At 37.1% G+C, this 25,673-nt stretch overlaps 1 protein-coding gene across 2 annotated transcripts in view; it reads right to left on the bottom strand.

Moving 5' to 3' along the window:
* Positions 1-1,358: 1,358 nt before the first annotated feature.
* CAMSAP1 (calmodulin regulated spectrin associated protein 1) overlaps positions 1,359-25,673 on the bottom strand; it is a 46,295-nt gene continuing 21,980 nt past the window's right edge. The window contains exons 6-18 of one of the 2 annotated variants that reach the window (XM_077835678.1): positions 24,286-24,427; positions 22,454-22,593; positions 22,270-22,366; positions 17,899-18,076; positions 15,439-15,530; positions 13,832-13,916; positions 10,993-13,429; positions 7,489-7,625; positions 7,172-7,380; positions 6,989-7,091; positions 6,532-6,647; positions 5,567-5,685; positions 1,359-3,505 (exon numbers count right to left, since the gene is read on the bottom strand). In XM_077835678.1, coding sequence (XP_077691804.1) covers positions 3,203-3,505; positions 5,567-5,685; positions 6,532-6,647; positions 6,989-7,091; positions 7,172-7,380; positions 7,489-7,625; positions 10,993-13,429; positions 13,832-13,916; positions 15,439-15,530; positions 17,899-18,076; positions 22,270-22,366; positions 22,454-22,593; positions 24,286-24,427 — 4,158 coding nt within the window. In that variant the 3' untranslated portion in view covers positions 1,359-3,202. The remainder of the gene's footprint in view (positions 3,506-5,566; positions 5,686-6,531; positions 6,648-6,988; positions 7,092-7,171; positions 7,381-7,488; positions 7,626-10,992; positions 13,430-13,831; positions 13,917-15,438; positions 15,531-17,898; positions 18,077-22,269; positions 22,367-22,453; positions 22,594-24,285; positions 24,428-25,673) is intronic. The other variant, XM_077835679.1, reaches the window with a different exon arrangement.

Here is a 25,673-nt window from a genome sequence, read left to right as displayed (position 1 = left end):
CTAGTTTCCCCTTCCTTCCTGCTCTCTCTATATTGAGTGGATCTGATGCAATAGGTAAGCTTTTGAAAATATTTAGGATTAATGACAATTTGATTTTTTCATAACTGAAAGTTTGAGAGGCTGACAACATTTTCTGAGAGGTTCATCAAGAACAGCTCTCTTTCAAAATGGCCACCTTTTCCTGTTGTTCTGAATAGTATTGAGGTTACATGCTCCTTTTAGTTAAAAACAAAACAACAAAAACCACTTTGCCAAAATGGCCACTACCAGTGCCTTCCATTATTCCCAATCGAAAGTGAAACCAAACCGCCCTCAGGAAAAATGGTGGCTATGTATGTTGGAGGCAGACTGGAAGACATGGAGAATGAGGTGAATGAAAGCAGTGGTCATCTTTACTATTGGCAGTGAAGTCTCAGTCTCACCGAGAACAATAGGAGATGACAGCCATTCTGAAGGAGGGAAGCTCTTCATGGAATTCTCTGAAGATCATTTTTCCCATTCTTCTTCATACCTCAAAGTTTCTTCTTCAGCAGAGATGGAAAAATAGTCATTAATCCTAAAAAGAATTTCTTCAATGAACAGGAGTTTGCATTATTCTGTTACGATAATGAGGAACAAAAAGGTGGGACATTGGATGCTAAAGTTCTGAAAGGACCCATTTTAAAATTAATTTCAACGCCTAAACTAATGAATGGATTTACTGCAGTCTCAGAAAATTCATTCTATGCCCCCCAAAAAAGGGCTGTGGCTTTTGGGGGGGGTGGGGAGGATCTGCTTTACTTTTCATACAAAACCGGGTGATTTCAACTTTACCTGTGGAGCCGTAACTGGTGCCTCAAAATAATCTCACAGATTAACACGGATGCCCAGTTTGGGAAAATATTAGTGCTTTTGAAATTCTGTACGATGATAATAAAATAAACTAAATGACTTCGGGAAGCAACAAGATCCAGTAGACAGGGGACAAGACTCAGACAGGAGACCTGGGATTTCATTTCTAGCTTTATCACTGACTCACTGTGTAACTTCAGAGTCTGTGTCTTAGTTTTTCTATATGTAAACTGGTGATAAAATACTTAATTTACAAAGTGCTTTGAATGAAACATACTATGAGTATGAATATTTTTTTAAACTGTTGTATGCTTTGCTGGAAACCCCTACATGATTTTGGTCAAATGTTATTGTTTAGAAAAAGGTCAAAAGGATGATACTATGCCAACTATTATAGCGACTTCTGCCTTATAATAATCTTCACCTATATGTAAACATAGAATAGCACATCTTTAAAGCTTATGATTAGTTCTTTGATAGGATGTTGCAACAAAAGGTACACATGAAATAAAAAAGGAAATCAGTTAATGATTTTTATTAAATTTCAGTGCTTCATAAAATAAATATGGTATATAATATCAAACAGTGAGAAATAAAGCACAAGCATGAAAAGCATGGTAACTGAAAAATTACACTCATAATAGTGTTTAATACTTAGCACTTTAGAAATCATAAAGCCTTTAGTTATTTACACGCAACCAGCTATCTAACAAAATTTACAAAGTTGCAGCAGCCTATTTAAAAAGTATTGGGGTGGGTGGGGTGGGGAATTGAGAAGACTGCAATGGAAGACCTTCACTTTGCTCTAGCTAGCATTTTATCACGTACCCTATTTTCCCCCTTATGTACACGACTCAGTTTATAACTCCCATTCTTTGTAAAGTTTAATAATTACACTATATTGTATTTTAGAGCTTCAGTTTTATATCTAGGATTTGAATAGTGCCCTCTGCGCTAAAAGACATATATTCAAGTAACACCTCAAATAAAGTAAACATGTGCAAATCAAAGTTATAAACCTACAAAATCCTCAGGTAGTAGTGTCAAAGTATGATGTAGTATGGACATGCTGCTAATGGATAAGTTATGTTGTAGCTACAGCACTCTAGTTACTTTAAAGCATTGATAGTAAAGGGAAATGAGAGCATTAACAAATAAAACTGCAAATATGCCCTGTTGCCCCCCAAACAAAAATTTGATCTGCTGAACACCACAAAGATTTTTAAGGTCATAACTCAAGATTTAATATTTCAACATGAAAAGAAATCAAAGCCATTTGACTTATTTGGGCTTTTGAAACAAATGCAAATTTCTGTTCAAAAATTGCTTTTAAATGAGAAAACAAACCAATATATATTAATATATCACCCCAAATAAAAAAAAAATGTACATACTCTTCATTTTAGAGCATGCTGCTCATTCAGAATAAAGACAGGACAAAGAAAGTAGAATTACATTTCATGACATAATAAAAACATTAAAATTTGTGATCTTTAAGTGCACCATCATACAGGAATAACGTGCTCAGTGGAAATGTTCTACATCTACCAGAATCTGTCTTTATTAAAGCAAACAAATCTTTAGGACGCTACCTGAAACTGAAATAATGATAACTGTGCTCCACTCAGCTTGCCTCAAGTTTCAGTCAGGCATATTCCAGCTATTAGCACCTGTATGCCTCTTCATGATTGTGTTCCAGAAATATTCATCTTTAAATTTGCAACCTTTATTTTAAAAAAAGACAGACTTTGCAATCTTTCAGTGCTTATAGTGAACAGATACTGTACGTAAACTTTGTTCTGAGCAGCATAGGCTGGGGCTTTTTCAGAAATCTGAGCACTGAACTTAATGTTGGCAGCAGATACAGTACAACAATCTGATATATTATACAGTTCCTCAAAAAAATTCTCACGAGATGATTTTCCCTAAAGAACGTTAAAAAAAAAACAAAACAACAACCCTCTTACCACCTAAGATCTGTTTTCAATTCTTCTACTGAAGTTCAGAGCTTGCCAACTTTAAGAGTGATGGGGAAAAGAGGTGGAGAGAAAAACAAACTAAATTATTCCCAATTTGTACCGACGAAGAACTTCAAGTAAAAGGAAATCCACTGATTAAAGATCTTGCTACATGCAGTCTCTCATTTGAAAGCTTCAGTAGTTAGCATTGGGTGTAACAGCAGATTTATCATTCATACAAAACACTGGCATTGCTCCTTCATTCTGATTTACTTGCATCCATGGTTTTTGTTTAGAAGCCTCTCAAAAATGTTTACGGTTCTGCACATTTCATACCCAACTGGAGGAAAACGATAACCGTTTTTTCTTTCAATGTAATCCCATTCAGCAATCTTCGCCCCAAAAATTCAGTGTCATTTACGAGTCTGAGTCTTCTTTGGCACTGCAGGTCGCTTGGCTTGCCACAAATAGTTATGAATAGTAAGAGCATCCACGCTGACAGACATGGTTTTGGCTGGAATTACATTAAACTGTTTTCTGTCTGAGCTATATTTATAAAGCTTGTCAATCATTTTCTTATTGATGCTCTTTGGCCCTGTTCCAGTCAGCTTGTAGATTTCTTCAGTGTCAGGGTAGTAGCAGTAAAGTGCTCTAAACTGGCAGCCAGCATCACGGAACAAAATAATGTAGTGGTTGGCATCACACTTCTCTAGTTCCTATATTTTAAAAAAGAAAAATGCTGAGGACTATTCATAAAGAAGACTATGAAGCAATACTGGGTACTCAGTAAATTAAAGGTATGAAGACTAGAAGTTGCTTAATTTGGAATTTTTGAAAAGTTAAACATTTAAAATAGTGTTTTCTGCTGTTTTCCCCATGACCTCTAACATTGTTAGCTGGGTTTTCCAGATATAACACTAATACAGAGCACAGGAGATGCTGATCTGCCACGTAACAATATAATGTAATACTGAAGAAAAGGAGAACTCATGACACAGAAAGAACTTAACTATTAAAAGAGGAATCTCCAAGCTAAAAACAATGGGATGCAAAAACCTCATCAGACTGGGGAGAGGACAACACACTTTCTTGTCAACAATTTTCATTACGCTTCTGCTTATTTTAATGTTGTCAAATTTAAAAATAAGTTTAGAATAAACTTTGAAAAAAATTATTATTACACAGAAGAGCGAGAAAAGGGAAAAGCCAGTACCATCCAATATACAAACAGTGATCTAATTAACTTAATTTCTTCTGTATTTGATATTAATAGCATAGAAATCCTACCCTGCAATGATAATATATTGCTTAAAATACAGGGATTGGATACACTAATTACATTGGGCTACAGGGATGAAAACTTGACATTCTCTTGCTATATGAGCACCTCCTGGTGACTAACCCATAGAGGAGCACTAAGCTTTTACCTGCCGTACCAATCATAGGAGTCCCCAACCCCCTCCCCTGTTCTGCTCCTTTATCCAGTACCTCCCCTTTTAAGTCCTTCACCAGGCCATTTATCTGATCACTGGCTGCCCTCCCTATGGAGTACCTGCACTCAACATCCACCCAACCTTACAAAATAAGTTGCTAACACCTTTTCTATTCACCAGAAAAGGTCCTCCCTCACACCCACTGTGGGGAAGGTGAAAAAACCATACACCACTGAAGCCAATTCCGGTAGCGTGGGAAAAAGGGGTACTAGCGTAATGCCTACAGCAGGTCCTAACCCAACCTGCCATTTGCCTCCACTAGGGGAGGGAGGGAAGGAGGGAGAGTGCTGGCTTCCTCACTGTGTGGAACAAAGAGACTTGCCCCACCCGTTATGCACACTCCGGTGTGTGTGTGCGTGTGCGCGACAGACAGAGACAGAGAGACATTGCTGCAAAGCTGACCACCAAGCACCTTGTTACAGCAGTTTCTGACCTCCTTCCTCCCCACCATAAAGCAGAGCTGCCCTTCCTTCGGTTGTGGTACAGTTAGTCTCATATGTACATCACATCAGGACTTCTGGAAATGCAGTCCTTGGGCATTTATATTTACTTGCTTCACATAAAAAACTGTTTTTAATTTTTGCAAATTATTGTTTGTGATGGTGTAAGACACTATACATATTTCTGAAACAAAACTGAGTTTATTTGAGAAATCTCAGAAATCACAAATGAAATCCTTTTCTGATGTAAGCGAACCCAGCTCATAACAGTATCTTAGGACACATTATTTCCACAAACTGGGAAAAAGTCTTTTTTCTCAGTAGTAAAAAGAAATTGCCTCAAGATTTTTAATGATTATCCTTTTGCCTCATCCTTCAAATCTATCTAGCTTAAGTTTTTCTCTAATATTATCATTGTAGCATTTAAACACTAAAGTTAATTTTTCTTTCCTTAAAGCCTACTTCTGCTTAACTTTGCATCACTGACCACCTCCAAGTAAATGAATGTGTTTGACTCAGAACACGTGTTGCCAAATGGAAACATCCACATTTTAACAAATAAAACTGAACTTAATTTTCAACTTTCCTAATTGTTTAAAAAGGAGCATGCAGAAAATTCTTCCAAATGCAGATTTGGGGAAGGGAGGAATAAGGAGGGAGGAAGAAAGAAGAACATCAGTCTGCTGTGTTAATGAAAACAACAACATGCTTGACTTCATAGGCACGTTATGGGAAGAGCATTCAAGATAACATGCTATTAACAAAATTATGAAATAAGCCTTACAGGTTATATGAATGCACCTGCAGTAAACTAACACTGCAGTTTTAATAAATAACTACTTACCTCTAATATTGAATTCTTATGTGGTTCATTCACTTTTCCAGCAAGACAGCAATGGGATATAGCATTGTGAATAATTGGTTTGTTTGACTTGCTGCTGGGTTCTTTAAATAATTTTGGACCTAAGAAAGATAAGAAACGAGTTATTTACTAAATATTATAACTAGGTAAATTTAATAATGGTTCTTAAATTTTAATTCTATTAAATAAATATGTAAAGCTAAAAGCTGCAGTTTCAAATTGATGGGAACAATGGCTTACATGTTTATGATGCAAAATATCACTTCTTTAAGGAAGCATCACGGATTTAAAAAAACTAAGTGAAAAGTAACTTTAAATAAAAGTTTATCCTGTATGTACTGAAGGACTCAACACAGTCATGGATGGATTCTCTTTCCAGTGCATAAACCCAGAGGGGTTCCTCATTCTTACATATGCACCTGAATCTGTACTAGAAGCTGGCAAAGTTCTAGTGGGAATTTTAGGCTTCTGGGGAATCCCCTCTTTCCGAGCAACCATTTTCTACTTTAAAATCCTTTTCCCATTCCCTCAGCAGCTACATCAGGCAACTAACATTCTGGCTCAGCAGCTAACAACTAGGAAGCTCACAAGTAGCCACCAAGACTATAAGCATTGTGTTTATGGAACAAATTAGCAAAAAGTTTCTCCCAAATTCATTACAACAATGTTGATTTTACCTACCTATTGCAGCAACTCCAAATATTGAAGGATTTTGCACTGATTATAGCAAAAAGTAATACATATAAAATGAAACACATCTGAAGCATTTTCTATATCTAATATTCACTATTTAAATTAGATCACTGGCACTTTCGAAACATTCAAGCATTCTAACACACCTGAGCTTCCAGAAACAAGAACTCATCACACCATAACATTTATTATTTGTTTGGCATTATTTAATACTTGTTAGTTAGAAATGATTAACCTAAAATGAAAGCATTTACCTGTGTACTCTGCCACTGAAGCAATTGAAGATGCTGTTGACGCATTTTCCCAATCTCTCTCTGTGTTTCTGCTTGGATTCCTGCTCAATATTGGTAAGGATTCCATTGACTCTACTCTGTTGGAGCAAAGCAGGGGATCACCAGTTTGAGTTTTTTGTTAAATAAATTTCACATTCACCAGGCATTTTCTCTTAATGAGAAAAGCAATTCTCCAGCATAACTGCCCCTCCCAAAAGATGGCCAGTTTCTATCATCCCTATTTTTAAAAGATGAATACAAGGTAATGTGTATTATAAAAAAATTTAGATCCAAATAGAACCGATGAAGAACCCCATCCAGATGCCATTTTATGCCTATTAATAACTTTATAAAATAAATTAAGAATTATTCATTACATCATCAACATTTAATCCCAGTCCGATTTCATAATATAGAATTTATTTTTAATGGTCTTTACCGTTGGGAAGGAGTGCCACCAGAGTGTATGCTTTCAGGTTCAGTAGTTGCTGCTGAGGCCAAAGACAGGCTGGAACCAGACTGAGCACTACTTAGATTATCAGCTATAGGAAAAAAAGACGACATGAAATATGATTTTGCTAAAACAGATTGTGGACTCGAGTGGGAATGAAAAAACACTTACGTGTAGAAGAACACTTTGTTCCTGAATCACTGTATGACTCTTCTCGATGGACAGACTTTGGCCTAGGTTTCTTGGGTTTTGATTTGGGTTTTCCAAGTCCTTGCTCTTCCAAAATTTGCTGCTGTTTTTTTCTCAAGTATTCTTGTTTGATGAGTTCTCTTCGGGCCTTCTCTTCCTCTTTTCGTATTCGGTCCTCTTCAGCTTTGCGACTGAAAGGCAAACATGGTTTTCAGAATCTAATAACTTCCCATTTTCTGAAGGAAAAAGATAGGCTGTAAAATTATTCTTTTCCATAGCAGTGTAAATGTTACATTTACCGGGCTTCGTCTCTTTTTTGTTCAACTTCTGCCTCAAGCTGCTGTTTTCGGATCCGAGCCTCTTCAGCTTTCCGCTGCTGTTTCAAAAGGAATGCTGCGCGCTTTTTTGCTAGTTCATCTTCTGCTTTCTGTTCATCCTGCAGAATTGAAATTCCACGTAAGATACAAAGCTTTGGAGGTAGGAGAAGGGACATGACACTGGAGATCAACAAATACTTGGGGTCAAAAGTGAAAACTTCAAAAAGCTCATTTTTATGCTGTGAGTACCTCGAGGAATGAATAAGATACATTCCAATAATCTACTCTACTGGTATAGAATAGTTTCCAAATACCCAGTGAAGTCTACACTTTACCAGACTTCACAATATAATAAGTTAAGGAGTTGTGCACTACATAAGTAGTTTTCAGCGTTTTTGCTCAATAAGAAAATCTTGTGAAAAATACACATTTAGTGTTCATGGAGATCCAAGGGGGAAAATCAGCCTCATAGTCCACTATAATTTCATTATCAAAACATACAAAATACAGGAAGCATATCTTAAACTGCAAACTACACCGTGCAATGTAATTCTCACATTGGCCAGGATATCCTGTATCAGTAATTCTATTCTACAAATGTACTTACTGGAGTGAATTACTACCAAACTATACTATACCAAGGCAAAAGTCAAATTCACTGAAGTTTAAACAGCTTCTCTTTCAAACTAAATTAATTAGAATTTAAAAGACACTGTGAAGTTGCCGTGCTTGTGATACTCACTATAATTAAAACTATAGAGAAACGCAAGCATACACAATATCCTGTAGCTTCTTTAAATTTTAACAGCTGCAAAGAATATTACATTTGAAAAATATTTAGTGCTTCTATAAATATCATAGCATTAATATAATTCAGCTCTAATAACTTGCCCTTACACATTCTAGAGCTAGTGATGAAACAAAGAAGGCCTGTTAGTGCATTATTTAGATTTAATATCCTTGGAGCAAGAACCATCTTTTTGTTATATGTTTGTACAGTGCCCTACACAATGGCCCCTCGTCCAGGACCTAGGCTCCCATGCAGTACCACAATACAGATAATTAGAGCTGGCTGGGAAACAGTAATTCCCTTTAGCAGAGGATTTCAAGATATGGTTTTGCGCCAATCTGGAGAAAAACCTGGAAATTTCTAAATTCTCCATGTAACAAAATTACCATTCTCTGCACATCTCTACCGTGTGCTGGGGACCCTGGCAGTCCCAACTCTGAGGCAGCCCATATGGTGGGCTGCTTTAAAGCCATGGAAGCCCTGGGAGCTCAGGCAGCTGTTGAGCCAGGAGAATAGACATCTAGGCTGCCAAGGAACTGGGAGCCTGAAAACCCAGCCCATAATGAGGGCTGCTGACATGTTGGGCAGGTAAGCTAACAGGAAACCAGCCAGGTTTTGAAACCTGCCTTGGAGGTATGGTTCTGTCAAAATTTTGTTGCAATTGATGTGATCCTGCCAAATGCTTTAATTTTGATGAATAGGCTAACTCTGATCAAAAATGCTTTGCTGAAATTTTTATGACCAGTTATGCAAATAATTCTATACCCTGTCCAGCTCAACAGATGAGCAGCAGAGAAACGATTTCAATACACAAAAGACAGAATTTATGTTTTCAAAAAGGCACACATTTGGGGGAAAAAAGCCTCCAGAAAATGTAGGATGGAAGAGACCAATAAAGGAAAAAGTTTTTTCTTAATATCAGCCAGTGGATGGAGGAAAGAAACCTTCCATCCCCTTCCAGCAGCCTGGGCAAGGAAGATAGCAAGAAAGAGAAAAAGATGTAGCGCTCCCTCTCCTCCTCAACTCACTGGAAATAGGAGGTAGATACAAGAAGTTTGTCAGATGATATCAAAATTCTCATTTTCCAGCAGCTGGACATATATCACACAAAGTTTTCACTCGTGCATGCGTTTATATCTGCCAGGAACTATAGCCACAACATCCATCTTTTGTATGTTTGCAACTTCGTGGTGTCGGGTAAATATTTCAAGCTACAGTTACGTCAGAACACCAAATGGAGAGTCAAACAATTCAAAAATTGCAGATGAAGTATTTCTGCAACCTTGAAGATGCTTCTTAGAGTTCCCAGGATGCAAGATAAAATGGTAGTGACAGATTAAATCATCTCATGGGGAACCCAATTATTTGTTTGACAGGATGTTTAAATTAACAAAACACAGTTATTTTTAATTATTTATCTCAGACAGTTTCATGTATACCACAACAAACCTTAAAATAACAGAACGTAGTTTATGTATCTGGAAGGTATATACCTTTAACAGGCTTTTAAAATATTTTAATATTGTTTCCATTATTTCTACCACCATGGCTCACATTATACAGATTGAAGAGTATCAGATGATATCTGGAAACTGAATCACCAGAAGTAAATGACCGTTTAATATGCCTCCAGTAGCATGGAACTTAGTCATGAAGTTAACAGATTGTTGAAATTATATCCAGCTTCATACATCTAATGCAGAGGTGGGCAAACTATGGTCCACAGGCCACATCCGGCCCACGGGACTGTCCTGCCTGGCCCCTAAGCTCCCAGCTGGGGAGGCTAGTCCCCAGCCCCTCCCCTTCTGTTCCTCCTCTCCTGCAGCCTCAGCACTCTGGCCCACCGCTCCTGGAGCGTGGCTGGCTCCGGCATGAGGGGGCGGGGGATCTCAGGGGGGCAGTCAGGGGACAGAGAGCAGGGAGCGGTCAGGGAAGGGGGAACGGGGGGGCTGGATAGGTGTGGGAATTCCAGGGGGTCTGTTGGGGGCGGGGATGTCGATAGGGGTCAGGGCAGTCAGGGCACAGGGAGAAGGGGTGGTTGGATAGGGGGCGGGTTTGGATGGGTCAGGGGTTCTGAGAGGGACAGTCAGGGGCAGGAAGTGGGAGGGAGCGGATAGGGGGTGGGGGCCAGGCTGTTTGGGGAGACACAGCCTTCCCTACCTGGCCCTCCCTATAGTTTTGCAACCCCGATGTAGCCCTCGGGCCAAAAAGTTTGCCCACCCAATCTAATAACTGCATAGTGAAAATGAAATGTGTATTCCAGCCAATCCTTTTTTCCCTATCCCAACTTTTGAGAACAGGATGGTAAATGAGCAATAGTAAGTTACTTTCATAAAATATATATGTAATGCAGGCAACGTATTCTTCCCATTGCATTTATCTTCTGAATATAGAGAATAAATCCCTTTGACCATATTAGTAAAAAAAAAATATGGAGTAAATTCCTGGTGCCATTGAAATCAACAGGAGCTTTGCCATTGACTTCAATTAGGCCAGGATTTCATCCATGAGTTTAAAGAACTCTTTTCTATACAAAGAGCTTTTTTCAGATTCAAGTTTTATCATAAAAGCGCATCCACACTGTGGTGAGTTGAGCCAAAGGAGTTTGAGGAATAAACAGACACACTAGATTCTAATATTAAACAAATGTCTAATGATGCTTCATATACATGAAAATGAAAATGTCCTGTGCTTACCTTGAAGAAAAACCCTACCCCAGACTTCTGATCACCTTCATTAATTATGTCTGTAGAGCTATCCTGACTTTCAATTTCTCCTTCTTCATCCGGGGCTTTTAAGTCAGACAGGTCTACTTCTATGAGATTAACCTTGCTTCTCAGTGGTTCATCCACTGGGACGTTTTCTTTTCCTGAGCAATCGGAAGAATTTAATCCTTCTTTTAAGCTGCTATTCATATCTTTGCTCATTTCAGAGAGAATATTTGCGTCTTTGGAAGTGGAAAGAACACATGCCCGTTGATTACTCTCATCATGGCATCTATAGCTATCAAAGAAAAACTTATCTTGAGAGCCACTTCCATGATCTGGACTATTTTCAAAACCAGTTTCTGTTGGTGTCCTGAATGTATTATTAGATGGAAATGGTCTTAAATGTGGTAAGGTTTCTACACTTTGTGTTGGGGTTTTAATACGTGTTGAGTTTTGATGTCTGTCTTTAGCAACTTTCAGTTCAACTGGTCTTCCAGAGCGAGGACTCCGCCCTTGAACAAGTCGAGGTGGTTTACGAAGATTGCTCATTCCAGTTGGAGAGAGGGGTTCAACAAAATGAATTGATGGTTTTACCTTTTGATCCTGTGAATTATTTCTTGTACTTGGTGATGGTACCGTTGGAGATTTCATAAGAAGTTCTTGCTGGTGAGAAATCTTTAATATAGCCTGCTGAAGCGTACTGATTGTTTCATTTAGTTTTTCAATGGAAAGATCACATTCATTTATATCCACCACTTCAGCACCATTATCTTCTAGAAGAGCAGCAGAAATAATCTTGCTTTTTTCTATTTCATGCATAGCAGCAGATTCTTTTGGTTTGTGTAGCTCAACAAAAGCTATGTTTTCTTGCATTTTCACTTTTGTTACTTCTTGTGAATCATAAAGCATTTCTTCTCTCTCTTCCTCTCTTACGAGAAATTCCTCAGACTTTGAACTCAAAGACACATCATCTAAATCTTCACCACTATTCCGAGAGTATTCTTTTGCAAAGTGTTCTGGTTTAAGTGGCTGTGGAACATCAACAGCTTTCCCTTTTTTAACAACATGCAAGAAAGCTGCCTTACCCAGCTTTAGTCGCTGCCTAGCAGACAGAGCCTCCATTTTTTTCTTTTGAGCTTCTATTGCTCTTCGCTTCTCCTCCAACTGCATATGGAGCTGTACCAGTTCAGAAGCCAAGAGATTGACATTATCTTTATTTTGTCTGGTGGGGCTTTGCTCTCGCTTTTGTTTCCATGTCGTTAATGGTGCTGGGCAGCTCTCTGACCCATCTGGTGTGGTCTTTTGGGAACTACTTGTACTGGACTTTGTTTCATAGCTATTAAGTCTTTGGAGCTTCCGTTCTGCAAAGTTAGTCATTCTGACACTCCCACTAGTCATGGACACACTGCTAACTTGAGAAATTGTACTCAGACATGGACTTGAACGTCCACTGGCATCATCCTTATCTTCGTGTTCCTTTACCTTCATATCCTCTTGTAACTTTGCCGATTCTTCTTCACCTATATATTTAGTGACTACTGGATGGTCATCTACTTCCACCAAATCTCGTTCAGCCACCTCTGCATCGAGATCTGAATCAGAATCTTGTCTCACCATAGTCCATGTGGTACTGGGAACATGTGGATTAGTACTTTTCACGTAGCTGACATTGACTTTGCTCGTTACATCTTCATCAACTTTGGCAGTATGAAGGAAGAATCCTCCAGTGGATTGCTCCTGAGACGAAGGCTCTAAACTGCTACTAGCTAACGGACTAGGAGCTTCTAATCCTGCCTCGAAGAGTGTCATTGAATCTGCATTACAGGGAGCTTGAACTGCGGTGAAATCAGAACTAGAAATTGGAGTAAAAGTCCTATTAATATCATGATCCCCATGACTGCTATTTGCTTTTTTACGGACCATAGGGACGTGCCCCTCATTTAGCCTTTTTGTTATGAAGCCCCTTTGTTTCCCCTCGCCACACTCATCCTCTTTATTGATCATTTGTTTTTCCTTTGCTGGTTTTAGGACTGCAGGCATTAAAGGTTCTAAATAAAAACTATCTGGTTTGCTTTCTACTGCCTCACTTTGTGTTTTTGAAGACCATGCGGTTGCAACTAGGCTAGGTGCCCTGGATGATACAGTTTTCAGGTTGAGATCACCCCTGTCTGGTAGTTCATCAGATCTGATTATTGCAATAAGTTCTTCATCTTCATCCTCAATTTCAACATTATTCAGCAAGCTTTTTCCATTCGTTTTCATTGATGAAGGATGAGACTGGTGTTTCGGAGTTAGATTGACAATATTTGAAGCTAGGCTGTCTTTACTGATAGATCTAGCCAGGCTAATGCTATCACCAGATCCAGGGTCCACATCGCTACTTGTGGCATGATGAAGAGCAAATGGTGTTGGCTGAGACAGAGGCCTAGAAGAGACAGAGGCATTAAAGAGAATCTACTGATGCAAAAGTAAAAAATTTGCAGTGACTACAACATATAAAAATCTGGCCTATATCAAGAGTGACTAGTGATACCAGGTGGCAATTTGAGATGCCTTGACCTTGAGAGGCTGGGCAGTGTTTGCCACTTTCTGAAAAAAAAAAAAAATCACATCCCTTTAGGCATCTCAAATTGTCACCCAAAGATTGAGGCACCCAAATCACCAATCACCTCTGAACATGTAGGCCAGTGTGTTTAAATAAAGTTAAATATACTACATATGCCTGGCTCCCAACAATTCAGACTACACACTACTGCAGTCAACTTGCCATATAGTCTAACCCCCCCTTCTGAACAAAGAAAGTTCTTACATCAAACAGAGCAATTACCTGGGTTTTTTCTCTGGCCATGCAAGAACAGAACCTCGTGGCTGCCCATCAACTCGTGTCAAAGAATTAGAACGATGTCTATGACCTATAATATTTTTTAAATGTTTACTGAAAGCTTTGGCAATGGTGTTTTTATATCATCATTTTAAAACATTAAACACAATAAACTACATCACCAAGAGATGGCAGCATAAAACAGGTAAACCTTAGCATACTTAAGCAGGAAAAAATGAAATAAAACCAAATTCAATATTTAAAACAGATATGAAAAGTAAAAGCTAACCTGCAACAAATGGATGTGTTTTAGGAGGACTGTAGACAATATAGGTATAAAGAAATCCTTAATATCAAAGATTATAAAACAAGTCATCTAGCATTTGTTTTAATTATAAATATAAAACTTGAATATGATCCTTTCATACAGCCATTTTTAAAAAATAATTCTCAATACAAAGATATGCAAAACATATTGGAACACTGAGTAAATTTGCTTTTATTGACAACCATCTTATTTCCTAACCCTTTTGTCAAAGGTCTCCACACCTCTGATACGTTGCTGCTTTTTTTGTGCCAAGAAACTCAAATTGTTTGTGTTCATTTCTTGTACATTTAATTAAGAAGCACACTCACTTTTGAAACAAATTATATTGATAATACTTTGCACTCTTACCATATTTTTCTTGAAGACATCTTAAAAATCCTTTTCATATCAAGAAATTTATATGGTCAATATTAAATTCTGAAGCAATCTTTAACCACAATAGATACATATGTGACTGCATATTGATTGACTGTTGTTTAATTCAATTTTAGATTGTTCACTTATGAACCACATATAGCAACAAATGCAACTCATCTCCCCACCTTTCCCCCGAATTAAGGGGGGAGGGATAGCTCAGTGGTTTGAGCATTGGCCTGCTAAACCAAGGGTTGTGAGTTCAATCCTTGAGGGGGCCATTTAGGGATTGGGGGCAAAAATTGGGGATTGGTCCTGCTTTGAGCAGGGGGTTGGACTAGATGACCTCCTGAGGTCCCTTCCAACCCTGGCTACTTCTTGGTCAACATCTTCCAGATTGATTAATCCCAAAATCCATCCTCAAAAGTCAGTTTTGCTTAACATACACAATATTGAAGAATGATAAAGTGAGTTGCCAGACTCACACAGCAAGTCTGTGAGAGCACTGGGAACAGGAGGAATCCTGACTCCTTGTCACCTTTATATTCACTAGATGAACACGCAGTCTAGTTCCTGCCAAAAAGAGGTCTGCATTTACAATTCATTATGTTCTCAGTATGCCTATGTTTTTAAAAGCCTCTGAAAATTCAGATGGATTCTCTGAATACTGTATTACAGATTAACATTAAGCCTTTTAAAAATACAATAACCAATATGGCCTCTATTTAACCATCTTTAAGGCAAATACTGCAGTATACAAAGGATTACATCAACTCTTTAAAAATATGTATGTTCATAAAAAGGTTTAAGTTAGAGTCTCTAAATCCAGAAAAAAAAAATTTCTGACAGTGTCACATGTTAAGGGATAGGTGTGATCCAGTGTAGAAAACTCACCGGACACTGTCATACAAATTTGAGATAGAAGGCTTACCAGAGCTATCCTCCCCTTGCAATGATTTCTGTTGCTTCTGTCTCAAAGGCAGTAATGGATGGGATGGGCTAAAGGCAGGGCTTCCTTTGCCACTAAGGAAAAAACCAAAAACAACTTAATCACTTCCATGAGAAAACCTTTTCTAGAAAGGTAGAAGGAAAGCGACATACTAGGAAAGTTACCTGATAGCCGATACCCTACCATTCTTGCCAAGAAAAAACGTATCACTGAATAAAAGAACTGGTGAAAGTTATTCTACGCTGCATATGAAAAATTAAAATCGATATTTCAGTTACAGTATTATACATTTCAGTCTACTACTGAAAATCAAATTGACATGTTTTACTTATTCACATGCAGTGATCTTACTATGTAACTCATTTAACAATATACTGGAGACAAATACATATATAACTAATGGAAAGAGGACCGAGGGAAGATTGAATAATTTTATATTCCTACACCTCTTCAAAAGTAACCTAGAGTTAAGATTTTAGTTTAATCTTACGATTAAATCCGAAAGAGAATAGAATACTTGAAAAGAAATCCAGAGAGTTTTAACCCAAATCAGTTAGAGAGATTTTACATATCCAGAATAGGCTGTTAAACTGAAGCAACCATCTGCAATATGATCGGTGCCAAAGTTAAATATATTGTCATGAATATGTGAAAATATGTATGTTGTCACGAAAGCTACAGGGTTACAAGACAAAACCAAAATGCCATGCTGTAGCAGATTTTTGTGGTTGTTACATCAAAAGACAAAATGAACTAACAGACTGGCTCCTAAAGTGCTACCATCCACAGCTCTGCTGCCTCAACTTCTTAATCGATAGTTCTCTCTAAAATAATAACAACTTGAACTTTTCATACAATTTAGTGGGTTCTAAGTTAACTAACAACTCAGGGGAAAAACCTGCTTGTCACTGTGGATAGTTCAACCAATCCCTTTGCTTTACATCCAGCAGTTGTGAAAAAAGTTAAAATGTTATAATCCTGTGTAAGGATTATAATGGAAACTAATACTGAAAATAATATGCCATTGGTATGTCCCCACCTTTCACATTCCCTGACAAGAGATATAGTAGTAATAAACAAGGTTCAGAGACAGTAATAAAATGTATTAGAAGCAAGAAAAGAAAGTGTCCATACGAAGAGAGACTGAAAAGACTGGGACCATTTAGTTTAGGGGAAACAAAAAAAGGGGGGTCATAATGTATAAATAAAGAGAAGGTAAACTGGTTGGTCCTATTTACCTCCTTTCATAATATATGAAAAGGTAAATGTTGATGAATTTGAAAGGCTGCAACTCTAAAATTGAAAAGGAAAAATTTACACAATTAAACTGTGGGATTCATTGCCACAAGGTATCATTGAGGCCAAAACCTTAACCGAATGCATGAAATTGGACATTTATATGAATAATCAGAACATCCATGGCTACATTAGATAGGATTATTTTTTTAAAAAAAAAAAAGGTTTGAAGGCATATAAACACCCATGCTTTAGGGCACAAGCCAATTTCTGAGGAGATTAGGCAGGAATGTCCCCAGTGGGCTGGTTACTGCAAACTGTCCACCTCAGGGTTCTTCACCTTTTTTTTCCTGGCAGCTTGTATGGTCATTGAGGCATAATAATGTGCTAAATGAATCAATGGTCTGTTCCAGTAAGGCAATTTTTACACACCTCTATTTGTGTCCTGATCAACATCATCTGAAGAGATGGTAGTCCTTGACTTGGTCTAGCTAATTGTTTTCTAGGCTTTAGCATAGATAAGTCCCTTCTCTCAGTCCACTTTCCTCCGTACTAAATAATGCTACTACCTCTCATAAGAGCAGCCCACCAGGTGTATCCCCATCCTCTACAAAGAATAGGAATCATGAAGCCGTACCGTCACTCGAAGAATAGCTAGGTACGCTACCATTTTTGAGGGTACCATTCTCTACTCCAGAATTGCCAGTAACCATTAAAAGACTTCCAGTTATCAGCAGCATGGAAAGCAACATTAGAATGGAGATCCAAACTAGTCTGTTTTTCCCCTCAAACATTTCTCTTGCTTACTGTTCTCTTTTTCTTCTTCTGTCCATACAGTAGACTGATTTCAGTTTGGGTTTTTGTTTTGTTTTCTGTATGGTCATTCATAAGAAATCACCAGTAACACTGCCATTCCAGAATAGCTTTCCTTTTTAAAATTTTGCCTAACAAAGAATTAGTCCAGCTTTTAATACAGTGATATTGCTATCACGATTAGAGTTTTTCGCTCATGCTATGAAGATCACATATACCACTGTCAAATATTTCCTTAAACTTGAGACTTGTACACGTTTTAGAGACTGAGTGCAAAGACCTTAAACTCACATATATAACAAAACCAGATAATTTAGCAGTAATAGAAATTCCTAGATTACCCAACTGGAAATAGAAGGAAGACGATGAATCTAGAGACAGAAAGAGACTTACAGATAGTCAGATTCTTCAGGGTGCAGGTAATACCTGTTGCAAGCTTCTGGGGGTAGCTGAATTGAAGGCTGCAGGTCTGCTGGACTTGTACTAGCTGGACTAGCCATGAAACTTCGTTTAGTTGCATTGGAAATAGGAACAGGTGGACGACAGCTCTTCTGCTGCAACACTGTTTTAGCTGCACATATTTATATAAGTGTCAGCACTATTTCAAATTACAACAACAATACTAGAAAGCAGTACAAAAAATCATATAACCTCACTGCAGAAGGTCAGAATTAGAACATCAGGATACTTCAAATTTCACTTTAGTTTTGCAACATTTATGATGCTGAATAGTTAAAATACAGAATAATCAAATATATAACAGATAGGAAACTTACACTGTGATGAGCAATCATGAAAGTCAGATTAATTAGAGCAAACTGCAACAGTGGATTTTTAATTAAAAATATCTGTCTGTGGATGAATTACCTAATTTACTATACATGAAGTTGAATCCAGGTCTTCAGAGGCAATAGTACTATACAGTTACCTACTTCATTTTCCTTTATGCTCTGAGTCTCAAAGAAGATTACAAAATCTAAAATTTAGACTAATGCAACAAAGTTTGAGAATAAGAAAATTGGTATCAATTTCAATAGTTTCAGCAAAAGGATTATGGATGATTCTATTAAGTTTTAAGCATATAAATAAAAAAAACTTCACCATAATTCTCATTTCCTTACACATTTTTCATCTCATTTTCACTGCAAGTTAGCTCAAGTGAGCCCTGCCACTCTGTGAAACATTCAAACTACAGAGTAATCTGAATAGCAGTTGATGAACTGTGCTAACTCAAACAATAGCCTGAAGTTGCATCCCCACTGCATTACTAGCTTGACCATCGGCAGCACTAGATCTTCAACCAATGCCACCTGATGCGCCAGCTAGTTCAAATTTAAAGCACCACTTAATTCAAGCTATAGATTTTTATGTGGACATGAGTTGGGTTGTGAGAAACACTTGATCATACCTGAAGTTAATACTTCAGTGAAGACAAGCCCACATGAGTAACAAGTTATGAGATTCAGAAGCAGCATTTTATAATGTGACGTGATTCTAAAGCACTTTAGGTAACGGTTCAACAAAATAAAAAACCAATATAGAGCTCCACTACTTCCTGCGCTCTACCTTAATTACTATATGTGGAAGTTACTAATGACAAACTTTCTAAATGTATTTTAAAATAACACTTCTGAGAACAAGGTTTCGTGCTAAAAAGCTGTATTACAAAAAAGAATTGTAGTGACATTCAATAAAGATGGGACTCAGATCAGCACTGTATCTAAGTCTGTCACTGATAGGAAGATGACTGAGCATTTTAAATTAAAATACCTTCCATTTACATAGTATATTTCATCCCAAAATGCTTTAAAACTCACATACGTATACCAGGGTGTCAAACTCATTCGGAAGAGAGTGTCGAATTCCATGTTTTAATTACAATCCATGGGCTGGAAAATAAATTCAGGGCTATATACTTCATGCAATGCACAGCAGAATGCTCTCTATCTCAAAGGGAGAATATGGCTTTTATGTAGTAAAAGAACTTAAGTTATTTGTTCAGTGCCCTATTGCCGCATTGACTCATTCAGAAACTATGCTTTTTTTTTTTTTTTTTTTTTAAGGGCCACTATTATTCCTACCTTTGTTTCCCTATTTTCTTTTGTTTCTCTTTCCCCCTGCCCTGTCTTTGAGTCTCCTGTGTTCTCTTCATTTCCTTCCCTGCAGCAACACCCAGTTCCCAACCCCCATAAACTGCAATCCCACTATCGCCTTCCCCATTCCTTCTGCTGAAGTTACCAACAATGACATGGTTATGTTGGCAATTAAAGGTCACCAGTGGGCTTTATAGCTGACACTTCAATCAGATTACTAGAGGATGGGGAGTTCAATTCTGAGACACTGTTTCAGGTTGCCTTCAGATTCAGTTCACCATGACTACATTGGTTACATTCTGTTCACATCTGGAAGACACTCTGCAGCCATAAGTACTAAGAACTTATTTTTGTTTTAAAATGAAAGCTGAGATTCTGCACAATCCCAATATGTCTTGTGGGCTGGATCTTGCTCATGGGGTCATGTGTTTGGCACTCCTTGTACACAGTAATAATTCCATTTCTTACTGAAATGCAGCCATTTCCAAGATGAAGAGTAGCACTTATTCAAGAGTGCACATGAACATTGCGAATACTGGACACTACTGTGCTCATAAGAGATGATCACATAACCACCACCCTATACCGGAAACCTACTGACCTCTATACTTATGTACTTGCCTCCAGCTTCCATCCAGGACACACCACACGATCCACTTTCTACAGCCAAGCTCTAAGATACAACCGCATTTGCTCCAACCCCTCAGACAGAGACAAACACCTACAAGATCTCTATCAAGCATTCTTAAAACTACAATACCCACCTGCTGAAGTGAAAAAACAGATTGACAGAGCCAGAAGAGTACCCAGAAGTCACCTATTACAGGACAGGCCGAACAAAGAAAATAACAGAACACCACTAGCTGTCACCTTCAGCCCCCAACTAAAACCTCTCCAGCGCATCATCACAGATTTACAACCTATCCTGAAAAACGATCCCTCACTCTCACAGATCCTGGGAGACAGACCAGTCCTCGCTTACAGACAGCTCCTCAACCTGAAGCAAATACTCTCCAGCAACCACACAACAAAAACACTAACCCAGGAACCTATCCTTGCAACAAAGCCCGATGCCAACTCTGTCCACATATTTATTCAAGTGACACCATCATAGAACCTAATCACATTAGCCACGCCATCAGGGGCTCGTTCACCTGCACATCTACCAATGTGATATATGCCATCATGTGCCAGCTATGCCCCTCTGCAATGAACATTGGCCAAACCAGACAGTCTCTAAGCAAAAGAATAAATGGACACAAATCTGACATCAGGAATCATAACATTCAAAAACTGGTAGAGCACTTCATCCTCTCTGGCCACTCAGTAAAAGATTTAAGGGTGGCAATTTTGCAACAGAAAAGCTTCAAAAACAGACTTCAGTGAGAAACTGCTGAGCTTGAATTAATATGCAAACTAGATACCATTAACTTGGGTTTGAACTGAGACTGGGAGTGGCTGGGTCATTACCTATATTGAATCTATTTCCCTAAATTAAGTATCCTCACACCTTCTTGTTAACTGTCTAAATGGGCCATCTTGATCATCACTACAAAAGTTTTTTTCTCCTACTGATAATAGCTCATCTTACCTAATTAACCTCTCACAGTTTGTATGGCAACTTCCAACTTATCTGTATGTGTGTGTATATCTATAGATCTATCCTCTTACTAGATGTTCCATTCTATGCATCCGATGAAGTGGGCTGTAGCCCACGAAAGCTTATGCTCTAATAAATTTGTTAGTCTCTACGGTGCCACAAGTACTCCTGTTCTTTTAATAATTTTAAGTATTTTGAATTACCACACTTGTTTTTAAAAGGGCTGCATCATCTGAACATTCAAGCAAGATTTTAACAGCTGTTTAATGGAAAAAATTCCAATGCTGCAGAAGAAATGACCTAAAGCAAGCACTCTCGCCTCATTTCTGCAGGCATAAGCAGATAGTGTAAGTAGTCACAACTTACTCCACTGAAGTTAAGATTACATGAGAGAGACCTAACAGATGAATTCAGAAGTTCAGATTAGTCTGGTAAAGAAGTGAGGCTAGGTCTTCAGTTACAGAGGATCCGTGATATGATGAAAGAAAGTAATTTACCTTTGCCCTTTCAAAAAAATCTCAAGAGGACAGAAATAAATCCTCAACTGCAATTTGGCAAAACTGTATTATACTACAGTTTAACTCCCTCCAAAGTTTCAAAAAGGAGGGAAGTGAGCCATTAGCACTTCAATAACAAAAGCAAGCAAAAAACTCCCAAAGCTGGAGAAAGTTATATGTAAACTCATAATAATAAGTGGAAATGATCTAGTGGTTGACTTCTCTTCACTGTCTCTGATTTGATGGTGTTCTATGAAGTTTTAATTATTAACAATGAGGAAAAATTTTAACATCCTTCTCCATTCAAGACTGGAAGTTGCTAGAGAACTATTTAAAAGAATGTGAAACATGACAGCAGATGATACAATTACATATCTTTCAATCCACAGCTGGATCTCAAGGCAATTTTTTTTTAAATGTACACATTTTCAAGAAACTTCAAACAACAAAATATTTTGGTGGAAATCAATCAATGGAGAGAGCAATGCAGAAAAAACAAGCAATTTCATTAGTTTATATTTGCTTAAACAAATAGAATAGACTTAATAGTTACCGAAAAGTCAAAATATCTCACCATCTTTTATTTCTTGAATGTCCCTGGGCTGTACAAAGTCTGGCTTGACATTCTCAAACCACCAGAATAGTTCCGCAATGAAAACCATAATATTAGGCTTTAAAAAAAAATAAATAAAAAAAAGTTTAGGTTAGTGGCTTACCTACATTTCGCTTAAAAATGTGTTTTCCATTACAAGTCTTACCTTCAGAACTAAAGGAGCATACAGCATGTCCTCCAATGTAAGGTAAAAACATTTGTTTAGATACTCATTTGAAAATTCTCTCAGAAGCTGAATATTATAGAGGCTGTCTGCAATTGAGGTTACCTCCTTCAAACAGATATCTGGTGTGGAAAGATAAAGTTAAGTATTATTGAAACTATCCTGGTGAATTGAATACTGGCTTCACAGTTTACTTCATAGCTACTGTAAACAATACATGCAGAAAAAGAAAAAAAAGAACCCTCAGCTTCAGAACAGGGATATAGGAGACTCCAATACAGAAAACTGCTTGAACCCCTTGACCAACCTATGGACCAGTAGTGACATTTATCTACCAGGCAGATGGACTTTAAGCACCCTTGTAGCTATAATCATCTTTGGAGACAGATTTAACTGGAAGAAAACAGTTTCCAGAATGAAAAGTTGAGGAATCTTTGGCGACGCATCTAAACTGGTCCTAAATTGAAATCAACCATCATAATGAAGTCATATATACGTGAAAGGAGGAAGGAACAAACATAGGCATAACAAATGGTTTTGTATTCAATTTGGAACACCCATTCAAACAAGGGCTTGTAAACCGCAGTGATAGGCATGGTAAAATAACGTAAGCAGAACACACAAAACCATGCCAACTGAATACAAAGCTGTTTGTCCTGAAGGAGCAAACTTTACTGCAAAGAAAAAAAACACTGTTTCCATTATAAAGCTACAAAATCCCTGATATTGTATTAAAGCAGTAGAACATTTAAAAACTATGTATTTGAGTGTCAGATTAGTACATCACAATCCACTGTCAGACTTTACAAATTGTTAGCTAAGTAACTGTGTATACTTTGACAATTATTAAACAAAAAAGAGCTACCATCACCTCATCTTTACCTTTTTCTTTCCAGAACTTATTTAGAGTTTAAAGAAATGGAATACATTCTGCTGTCTGGCTTTTAAATATTTGGTATTTATATGCCATTATCTATTAAGATATTACTCTTTACTTTGAACAAACTGATCAAAAAGGAATGAAATTGAGATAACTCCAGGACTTGGCTTATTAAAATATAAGAATCAATTGAACAGCTGGCATTTTAAGCCATTCTGCACATATGTAAATAACTCTGCACGGTAGGAGAGCAGAAAATTTAACAAAGGAGTAAACTTAGAAATATGTATAGTTCAATAAAGAAAATGAATCATACAGGAAAACAATACCTGGAAAATAAATCTCAGTGTAGATATCCAAGTTTATTATTTGTATATTCCGAAAGATTTCAAAAAAAGTTTATATTTTTAAATTTGATTAAATTTTCTCCACATATACAAATTATATGTTACCAAATTATGTATGAATGGCAAAAATATTAAAGATAAATGGACAGTTGTATACATATTCTTTCTCCTGAGACTAAGTTTGAAGGCATATTACTAAAATAACTCCTTTTAACAAAAACATTCTTAGATATTCCTAGATTTGTAAAACAAAATAAAGATGTACATCAGAATTTATTAGATATGGAACTACAGTAGTTATATTCTTCAGAATGCCTTTGGATGCAAAGTAATGAATCAAAAGGCTGTTGTTTTAGAAACACCAAATATTGATCTTATGAAAAATTTGTATTTGCCTGACTTGAAGTTAATTTTGGACAAGAGATTAATTATTGGGTTATGCTATAGTTTGTTTAACAAATACTACAATGCAGCACAAAAAATGACTGACTAACTGTATATATCAATTGCATATTTTTATATCTGACCATGTTTGTAGTTGAATTTTTTCAATTAAAAGTAATTTTAAAAAAAGTTTCTTCACATACCATCTAACTTCATTTGTTCTGGGCAATAATAGTGTATCACAGCTAGAAGAGCAGCACCATCACTGCCATCCTTCATCAGGTCTTCAAGTAATGGAAAATAAGGTAATTGCCTGCTTGAAAGATGGTCTCGTCGATAACGCACCTAAATAAAAGACACAGTCATATTATGCTAATAAGAGGTGCAATTTTTTATTGAATAATTACTGAAATACCCTATGGTGCATCTTTAGTTTTAATTGGTTATATCTACTGTGAATCATTTAGAAAGTTAGCCTCTTCCCTCAATGGAAGTCAAGTTTGAATACTATTATACTTACTTTTTAACATTTTTCCATAACATTTGGAAGCACTCCCCAACACTAAATCTAACCTAAACTAAAAGCAGATTAAGTCAAGCTCCACCCACTTAGAGGTGTGAGTGCAACAGCTCAAATACAAAAGACAAAGACTACTAGGCCAAACCCACTTAAAACTTGAAAAGCCAATGCAAAACTTAATCATGGCAAGGGTGTCAGATTCTCATTTGTCCCCTACTAATATCAACCCAGACCTCACAGGCAAGGAGTTATCTGGATCAAACATCTCTTGAATGGACACTGAATACCATAGAAAATTTCATCAACAGAGTTTTGTACAGCAGAAAAAGAAATTTGGGGTTGGATTTTCAAAAGTGATCAGAAATGACAGCAAAACAAGAGGCCACAGAAGTTAGTGGCAAAACTCCCAAAGATTTCAGCATGAGCAGCTCAAGTCAATACTGAGCACTTCTGAAAACCCCACCCTAAAGATTCTGGGAAGTAGGAGCTGACTACTCAAAGTCATCTAACTACAGAAAGTAAAATCATTTGGAACTCCTGCTAGGTAATTTTCCAATCTAAAAATTATTTAATGTTAATATTATTAAGAAGTCACATGCTGGTTAGTAAAGTACCTCAGCAGTTTAAGAGTGTGCTGTTTAAGTTCTAGCTAATTAATGGAATGACATCACAAATTATTACACTATGAATCCTAGCAGAAATCCTTTTTAGAATGAAAATATTCATTTATACATAAAAAAATCTACATTTGAGAAACTATTTTGACTACTATAATCTGGTCTACTATGCCACTATATTCTACTCTAAATATATACATAAAATGTATTTATTTTTAAAAAACATTTTTTTCTGAATGATACTATACATTCTGCAAGACAGCTCAGGAAAGGTGTGTCGTTCTACAAAAATATATATATATTTGAGGATGGCACCGGCTGAGAAAAATTCTGTTCAATGGAACAAAGGTCACTCAATAATAAATTAAAAAGTAAGAAATTAACTAGGTGACAGCATATTTCAAGTTACGTTATTTAATACATAAAGTTTAGCTTTAAGCTTCCATTGCAAAGG

The sequence above is a fragment of the Eretmochelys imbricata genome, chromosome 16 (genome assembly GCF_965152235.1).
Source record: "Eretmochelys imbricata isolate rEreImb1 chromosome 16, rEreImb1.hap1, whole genome shotgun sequence".
NCBI classification, from domain to species: domain Eukaryota; kingdom Metazoa; phylum Chordata; order Testudines; family Cheloniidae; genus Eretmochelys; species Eretmochelys imbricata.
Note: the sequence above shows the minus strand (reverse complement) of the source record. Positions and strands in the feature narration are given on the sequence as shown.